Here is a 9,743-nt window from a genome sequence, read left to right as displayed (position 1 = left end):
TTGTGAAACCACCATTGCATTAGTATTGCATTTGTATTACTAACGGCAGCAACAGTCGATATTGCATTTGAAGAATTAGTAATAGTGGCTAATGTTGGAGTAGTATTTGCTGCCACCCCAATGGGACCACTCACTACTTGGGCGGCCGTTGTATTTGGTTGTTGTAATACAATATTTGCGGTCACAGCCACTGTGGTCGTGGCAGGTGTTGAGGGTGCTATGTTGGAGTTGTTCACTGTAGCTGATGTAGTGGCTGCAATTGTGGGTGTCAGGGATGTGAGGGCAGATGCTACTGTGGCAGAAACGGCTACAGAACCAGATGCTGTTATATATGTTATATACATATAGCACTCCGTTATTTTTATTTCGTCAATCGAATTGCATTTTTAAATAACAACGCGAACCACTTTTGTATTCTAATTTAACACAAATCATTTGAATAAATCAATTATTTCTTAATTCACATTACAAATGGCGCCATGTTTTGAAACTAACTAATCTCAACATATGGAAGGATTTAAAGCCGACCTAATTAGGGACTATGCACTTTATGTCAGTTTTTCAACTCGAAAAAAAAAACAAAGTACCACAAATGAAAAAATATTTCGGTAGTTTTTCGCATTTTTGGTTTTGTATGGGATTTCGCTTCGGAAACCGAACATAGTACCTACCTTTACCAAAAATTAAACACTAAACTCGTCGCTGGTAAATTTAAAGGCGACAAAAAGCGACACCAGGAATACCGATTTTCTTCGATAGCAGAATATATCGACGAACGGAATTACAATTAGTGGCGACTGACGAAAAGCGACGGCGAGGGCGACTTCAGGAATAAGGGTGAAAATTTCGACAAAATTTTCTATAAAGGTGGGTATTAAGTTCAAGTTTAGCCGCTAAAAACGTCATTTTTCACGATTACTTTTCTTTAATAATCCATTTTAAGGAATACAAACTTTGTGAAAATTTGCTTTGGGCTTTTCCCCATCAAGTTATAATAAAATTTGCAACAAATATGTATAATTTCATGCATTTTTTCTTACTGATTTAGTTTTCACTTTAGCGGTTTTAGCGGCTAAACTCGAACTTAATACTCACCTTAAAAAAAAAATTAAGATTATTTTCTATACAGAAACAAATTTTTGACAAAATTTTCTTAAAAAAAAAAATGAGAACATTTTCTATATAGAAATAACATTTTGAGAAAATTTTCTATAGAAATAAAATTTTGTGAAAATTTGCTATATAGAAAAAAATGTTTGGAAATTTTTCTATGTAGAAAAAAAATTTTGAGATAATTTTGTATACAGAAATAAAATTTTGTCAAAATTTTCTATGGAAATAAAATTTCGACAAAATTTTCTGTAAAAAAAAAATTTGACAAAATTTTCTATAGAAATATAATTTTGACAAAATTATCTATAGAAATAAAATTTTGTATAGAAATAACATTTTGACAAAATTTTCTATATAGAATAAAATTTTGACAAAATTTTCTATAGACACAAAATTCTGGCAAAACCAAACCAAATCCCCAAGTCAGAAATATCCCCAAATTGGGGAAAAATTCCCAATACTGGCAACACTGCGCATGTTCGCAAGTTCCACGGACGCGTTGGCATAAAATCAAACGAACTTTGATTTTTTTTCATGTTGGGTGTTAGGGATGTTCGCCCAACATTATCAAAAACAATTTAATTTTCATTATAAAAACAAACATTTCTGCAATGGAATAAACGATGGATCGTCTATACTGGGTGGCATTTTTAAAAATATATAAATATAAAACAGAATTGCAGAAAAAAAAACTTGGTAAACTTCTGCTTCCACTCGACGGAAATCTAGGCAGGAAGTAATTTATAACTTAAGCTGAGTACTATGTTCAGTTTTCAAGCTGAAAACCAGCTTGTTTTCACGGTTACTTTTTTAAATTAATTAATATAGAAATATAAAATTATTTGCAATCAATTCCTTGGATCTTTTCCTTCCATTATTTGGTAAGACTTGATCAAAATATAATCGTCTTCATACATATTTTTGTACTTTTAGTTTAGTGTTTTGGTGAAAAACCCGAACATAGTACTCACCTTTAGCAAATAATTGTTCACGTGAGTATGCGGATCTCTTCAGGAAACTTGGCCATAAACGCCTCTTTTCATTTTTTCTTCCTGATTTATTAAAAAACACGGCTCCAGCAAAATGCTTTTCGTCCGTCTTAATTATATATGTTCACGGTTCTTCTTATTGTCGCATGTTGTTATCATCGGGTATGTTCTGGATTTCCCTTCAAATAGATTTCACCTTCCACTTTGATTTCCCACCAAAGATTTTTGGTTGTTCTTGGTTTCTCATTAAACAAGATTTTTTAATGGGATTTTATGCTATTTTATCACCCAATACCTATCAATCATATAGAAAACATGAAAATTGAAAATAAAAGATTAATTCAAATCCTTTTTTTGGAAATAAGAAAGATTCCACTTAAAAAAATTCCGTGAAAAGTTTCCCCATCTGTGAGGGGAAAAGTAGCTTACAGAACAACCCCTACGGGAACAATTCCCCACAAGTCTTTCATGTGAAACCCAGAACATACCCGCATATTTGTTCATCGCATGTTGTTATCAACAAAGTCACGAACCTATGTCGTAGGATTTATCCGACCGTGTAAGGTCCGCTTGAAACGAATATCATAGGTTTAATGATTCACTTGGTTTCCTCAATGAGGTGAGCAGCAAATCTCTTTCTCGTCGCCCCCAATAAAATTGAATTCTGTGCTCATCTCTACTAAATCTCAAATAAACTCCTTCCTAGCGTCAAATTGGAACACCCCACGCCCAAGTGTCCAGTGGGCATTATTAAAAAATATCTGATTTCAGAAAACATGAAATTATATAATTAATGTTTTTTTTTTTTAATTTTCATAATGGAAATCAAAAACTAATTTTAATTCAAAGTAGAAAATGTTTTCGACACCCAATTTATTTAATTTCATCAAAAATAAGAAAAAAATCCAATTTGGAAATTTCGGATGGTATTCAAATTGGATGTCTGATTTTAATATTCAAGATATTAAAATTTTAGTTGTATATTGGGAAAATAATATGGAGAAACATTTCTAAAACTCTTGTTTGATGTTATCTCTTTTAAAAATGTTTTAATTTTTTAAACAATTATTTATAATAATGTTCAATAGACAAAAAATTGTTATGGTTGCAATTGGTTGGTTGATATCTTGTATGTGCCACTGTGTGTATCTGAATGAAATTGTTGGTTAGTTGTAGAAATACGATCTGAAATTTCTTATCACTATTAGACAATGGAGACATATTATCGAGCATAAAAGCTTATAAAACATTACTACATTGTGAAGATTTCATGTGAGAACATATCAAAGCTTTTGAACAGTCTAATTTAGCATTTGCATGACATCATCAATCAATGGGATCTCTGCAATAATCAAAATCAAAACAATAAATTCACAAAAATGTTATATGAAAATGTCTAAAGAAGACATACGTACCCTGCAAAAGCTTTTGCATTTTGAGACGTCAAATCTTCATCTGGATTTCCTACAGCCTTTTTAATATACTGAAAAAAAAAACAATAGCCTCTAAAATATAAACACTGTCGTAACACCAAAGATTAACTTACAATTGGATTCAATATTATATCTTCTTCCATTTTATTAATTTGCTTCACTAGGGTCATTACATTATCCATATCGTCTTGTATATTAAGGAACATCTCATTTGAATTGTATTTCTCCGGATCATCTTTGAAAATAACCATGCCATCCCTTTGATTAATTGTAGCATAAATTTCACCAGACTTAATCTAGAATGAAAAAATTAAAAAAAAACAAGAGATAAAGTTAATAATAATTTAAATTTTAATTCGATATATAGAGTATTTTCACTTTAAATGAAATCATTTACAATCTAAATGACATCATATTCAAGCCAAATAAAACATTTTCAAAACAAATGTAATCTTATAAAGGGTGATTCTTTTGAGGTTAGGATTTTCATGCATTAGTATTTGACAGATCACGTGGGATTTCAGACATGGTGTCAAAGAGAAAGATGCTCAGTATGCTTTGACATTTCATCATGAATAGACTTACGATCTGCCACAACGTCGAATTTTCAGTGAATGGGCCCTAGAAAAGTTGGCAGAAAATCCGCTTTTTTATCGACAAATTTTGTTCAGCGATGAGGCTCATTTCTGGTTGAATGGCTACGTAAATAAGCAAAATTGCCGCATTTGGAGTGAAGAGCAACCAGAAGCCGTTCAAGAACTGCCCATGCATCCCGAAAAATGCACTGTTTGGTGTGATTTGTACGCTGGTGGAATCATTGGACCGTATTTTTTCAAAGATGCTGTTGGACGCAACGTTACGGTGAATGGCGATCGCTATCGTTCGATGCTAACAAACTTTTTGTTGCCAAAAATGGAAGAACTGAACTTGGTTGACATGTGGTTTCAACAAGATGGCGCTACATGCCACACAGCTCGCGATTCTATGGCCATTTTGAGGGAAAACTTCGGAGAACAATTCATCTCAAGAAATGGACCGGTAAGTTGGCCACCAAGATCATGCGATTTGACGCCTTTAGACTATTTTTTGTGGGGCTACGTCAAGTCTAAAGTCTACAGAAATAAGCCAGCAACTATTCCAGCTTTGGAAGACAACATTTCCGAAGAAATTCGGGCTATTCCGGCCGAAATGCTCGAAAAAGTTGCCCAAAATTGGACTTTCCGAATGGACCACCTAAGACGCAGCCGCGGTCAACATTTAAATGAAATTATCTTCAAAAAGTAAATGTCATGGACCAATCTAACGTTTCAAATAAAGAACCGATGAGATTTTGCAAATTTTATGCGTTTTTTAAAAAAAAAAAAGTTATCAAGCTCTTAACAAATCACCCTTTATAAGCATATAATTGCATGATTGAAGCCAAAAAATATATCAATAGATATATTTTTTTATTTTTCTGGAATTTTATATAATGTAAATTGCAGATATCTTCTCTGACGTTCAAATGAAAGATGTTGCAGGCATATCTGTGTTACGGTTTAAAAGTTCGTTAATTGAAAACTTAATCAGAAACTTTTACTTAAAAAGTGTTAAATGTTAAGGTGATACTAGGTTCGATATTTCTCTCGATATATTTTTTATCAAATCTTGTCAAATCGTGGATGGAAAGGGCACTTCTGGGCATTTCATCTTTCTAAACTCATTGGCTCAAAAAAGGATTTCGACGCGGAACCTGAACCTAGTACCCACCTATAAACAAATCCACAACCGCCTATACGAAATAAAAAGGGAATTGAGTTTATTATATCCACTACCATAGGTATGAAGTCTTAAGCATTATTGTAGAAAATCTTTAAGAACGAATAAAATTTTATTTGCCTCTTACGCCAAATATCGATGTCCCGAATTGGCTTTTTGAAGATATATTTTTATTCCAACTTGTTATATTTTTATTCCAACCCAAAGTTGTCAATTTTGTAGACAGACCGATTCATCGATACAATCATTTATTCTTATCAAATCCCAATACGCGAACATGTTGCGCCACTGTTTAGTCCAGATTGTTGGCTATATAAGGTTTGGCATATCTTTCTTCCTCTTCAGTTTCAGTAGATTGTCAACTCTGTGAGAGGGAAACGCATTTCCTATTCAGATTCTCTAGTTATTGGTATTTTGCCAAATACTCCTTCCTAATTAAACTAGTTTACACTCTAAATGTACACTTGATGAAAATCAACTTTTCTTATGTATTTTGAGCTGCTGAATTCGAAAAAAAATGCTTAAAATTTTTTTATGGAACAGTTTTTGAGATACCCCGTTATTTTTAAATTTTCGCTCTTTTTTCACTAAGCGTAATATATCTCGAGTTAGAAATGCTTAAATGAAAGGAAAGATGACGAATAATCGTGTGTAATTGGATCTGTGATAAGTTACGTGGTTCAAAAAATATCAATTCGAAAAGCCAAAATTTTCAAAAGAATTCCGCCAGAAAAGTATAAACCGTTTAAAAAAAAATCTTTCTCTTCATGGTCGTATAGACGATACTCTAACGTAAGTAATAAGACCAACTAGAAGAAGATGGTTGTGACTCGAGCCGAAAATAATCTACCAAATTTTTGAAAAAATATTACAAAAAAACTTGGCAAAATTTTATTTCTGTAGAAAATTTTGTCAAAATTTTATTTCTATAGAAAATGTTCTCAAATTTTTATTTCTATTGAAAATTATATGGTCTCAATCAGGGCTGTCGAGTCGGAGTCTGAAGATTTTGGTGGAGTTGGAGTCGTAGAAATTTTGCTCGACTCCGGCGAAACAAAATTTGAAAAACACTTCATATCTTTCTAACTAAAGAAATATTTCGACAAATTAGATTCCATTAAGGTTTTCAATTGAACAACGAAAAACGAAGTACTGGATTTCAGGCCATTCAAAGTGTATTTATACGGGTGAAATTTCACGGTGATGTAAAAATCAAAGATTATAGAAGAGGAAGATGGGAAATGGGAGATTGGCTACTGAGCACATCAAACCATTTACCACATTAGTTTAATACTCGAACCAAACGCGTATACGACAAGTATTGACATAGCATTAAAATGCAAATAAAAAGAAATTAAGAGCACGAAATAAATTCCCATAAAGGGGAAAATGTATTTTTTTTTGTTGTTGCCTAAAATTTAACATTGTTTCATTAAGAAAATTACATTTTTCATTTAAAAAATAAAACCTAAATACAACTAAAAGATTACAAACATGTATTAAACTAATCTGGTAAATGCAACATTTGGTATAACGCAGCCAATCTCCCATCTTCCTCTTTTATAATCTTTGGTAAAAATTAGGTTTGACTAGAATATGGGCTGAATTGGTCAATTGCATTGTCCATTTTTAACATATTAAAATATCGATTTTTGACCCTATATATACTCATGATAAAGGTACAATTTTAAGGCAATATAACAGTAGAACCTTGGAGGCTGTAATTTTAAATTAAACCACTGCCGGTCTTTTGGGAGAAAGTTTGTTTCATCAAAGCCACTCGAAATTCATTACATTAAATGAATGGCCTGTAATGTCCATAACTGATAGACCATTTATAAATCGATGTTTCACCATTTTATTTCTATAGCAACAATATTCGTAACTTTCCAGCTATTCCGGTCATATGTTGTATGGTAGTTGTTATTTAAAATTCCGCCCATCCAAAATTTTGCCAATTTATGTTTGTTTTATATATCCGACACATTACATTTTTTAACATCTAAAACATTCTATCTGATTAGTCCGACATTTTGATTTTATTATTATTTTTCTTTTTTATGTAAATTTATTTTTTTATAAAATGCCTACATAGACCAATACCAGGATTTTACTTCTAAAGCTTCTGGAAGTCTAATTATTTTTTGAAATTTTATGTTTTTATAAATACATATTCTGGAAATTCTTGTTATCTACCCATATTTTGATGTGGTATCTATATATCCTTGTGTCGTATTTTAATTTTTTGACCTGAAATTAAAATGTAGAGTTCTTTACATCCCGAAAATGCTGAGGTTTGCCGTCGAGTCATATCAACATTTAAAATTAGACTTCTTTTGGGCATATAAACACATATGGCAAAAAATAGAATACTTATATCGGTCTATTTTTGGAACCTTAAAAATACAATTGGAATACTGTAAAATGAGATTTAGGTACACAACCTGGAGTCGACTCCGGAGTCGGAGTTTGGCCCACTTCTCCTTGTTTAGTTTTCTTATTGAATTTTAGTTTAGTGAAACGATCCACGTTCCCCTCAAACTTACCATATTGAATATGTATTTTTCAGCAATTGCAGCTGATGGTAATTGGGCACGACTAGCAACATCAGATAGAGATAATGTCAAGAAGGTTTTAGTTAATCTCTGAATATTTTTCTTATACAAAGAAGTGGCAACCTATCCGAAAAATAGAAATTAATAATTAATATATGAAGATCCTTTATAGATATTGTAATGGCATATACGACAACACATACCTGTTTCACTAAACCCATATTGTTGTCACGTTCGAAGGTTTCGGTATATTTATTAATGCAATTTCGAACTTCCTCACTAAGTGTTGTGGCATAGGCTACAGCTAGATTATGATAGGCCTGTGCAATTGGTTTGATAAACCGTGAAATTACTTGAGATGCATACTTGGGTATTGGCTGGATCTAAGAGGATGGTGATGATGTTATCAAATTCACAAAATAAATACAAAATACATATGAAAAATTGCTCTACTCCAAATTATCAATATTTCTTACCTTGCCGTGCAATATCAAAGAGACTAAAATGAATTTTTTATATGCTTCTAACATTATATAAGACATGGCCATGGCAGGTGTTGATATACATACTTCAAAGAAGTACAAGGCTCTCTCATAATTCTTCATAGCGGTGTATATCATTCCGCCATAATAATAATAAAGTAAAAAGTATTTGGCATCAAGGTTTGTTGTATCCTAGAAAAAACAGGTTGATAGAAAAGTCGTTATGGTGACGATATATTTTTATAATTACTGTTTGGTTTTGTCCTCTAGTCTCGGCAGCTGTTGATATTGTGGTTATATCAATATCTAAATATTTAAGAGCTACACGAAAACATTTCGATTTAAGACTGAGCTGGCATAAATCAGCATGAATTGGTGTAAGTTGTGTTTCACATGTCCGTATATTATCGATGGCAGCGGAAAGTGTAGTTAGTCCATGGATACAACGAGGCTGATTTACCATTGTATTGGTGAATTGATGACAAAGTTCGTAATCTGTAAAGGACAAATAGAAATTAATTCTTTCCATGATAATTTACTCATGCATCAGTTGGCTTTAAATATATCCTATTCGAAAAGTTTAGTTCCAATGTAGTAATCAACGATCCCTATATACTTACATGCATGAGCTGCTAAGCGTACTTGGTAAATGTTGCATTGTTGTATAAAATCTTTCACCGATTTTAAAAGGATATTTACGTCGGCATTTGAGTTCTACAGATGGACATATTCATAAGTTTAATAATCTACTAATTCATATTGACATACATATTTACCCACCGGTAGACTATTAAACTTGGCTATCAAAACGTAAAGTACACCCAGTGAATGCTGTTGCACGTCCAATGTCTCCAGGACATTATCGAGGATATTCCAGTTTTTAGTTAAGATTTCGGTAGAATCTAAAAGATGAGTGGCCAATTCTTCGAATGCACCTAATGTCATTCACACAACAACCAGAACAATAAAAATTCATTGGTTCGTTCTAACCTCCGACTAGATATAGAAACTGCAACTTACCCGAGGAACTTAGGCTTCTCACACTATTGACAAAGTTTTCCAAGGCGCTTGCCATATTTGTATCTATGTGTTCGGCTTTGAAGATGATTTTTAACTATTCCTGTATTTGCTCAATTGAATTTCAAAGCATACTCTATTTTGATACTTCCTTGCAAAATGTTGCCGATTTACCGACAAATTTGCCTTTTGTGGTAACTTGTTTTATTTTGCTTTTGCGAAAAACTTACAGCACAATAATCGAATTTTCAGTCCAGAATTTTGTTTATTTTTATTACACTGTGGTTGCTGCTGCTGCAAGCTTGATGAAGGATATGAGTCTTTCGAATCGACAATCGATTCCACTTCTATGATTCCACCTAATTGATGAAGAAGAAGTAAAGAAGCACACCCTCA

General features: G+C 32.5%; 1 protein-coding gene across 1 annotated transcript; it reads right to left on the bottom strand.

Moving 5' to 3' along the window:
* Positions 1-3,121: 3,121 nt before the first annotated feature.
* Positions 3,122-9,743, bottom strand: CSN3 (COP9 signalosome subunit 3). The gene is made up of 10 exons (XM_075305163.1): positions 9,351-9,743; positions 9,111-9,265; positions 8,951-9,044; positions 8,581-8,825; positions 8,325-8,522; positions 8,052-8,231; positions 7,840-7,971; positions 3,649-3,831; positions 3,518-3,585; positions 3,122-3,444 (listed from the first exon to the last, which is right to left on the bottom strand). The coding sequence occupies exons 1-10, from the start codon at positions 9,403-9,405 to the stop codon at positions 3,429-3,431; spliced, it is 1,326 nt and encodes a 441-aa protein (XP_075161278.1). The 5' UTR covers positions 9,406-9,743; the 3' UTR covers positions 3,122-3,428.

This window comes from Haematobia irritans, chromosome 4, assembly GCF_050003625.1.
Source record: "Haematobia irritans isolate KBUSLIRL chromosome 4, ASM5000362v1, whole genome shotgun sequence".
Lineage (NCBI taxonomy): Eukaryota > Metazoa > Arthropoda > Insecta > Diptera > Muscidae > Haematobia > Haematobia irritans.
This window is presented reverse-complemented; position numbering and strand designations above follow the sequence as displayed.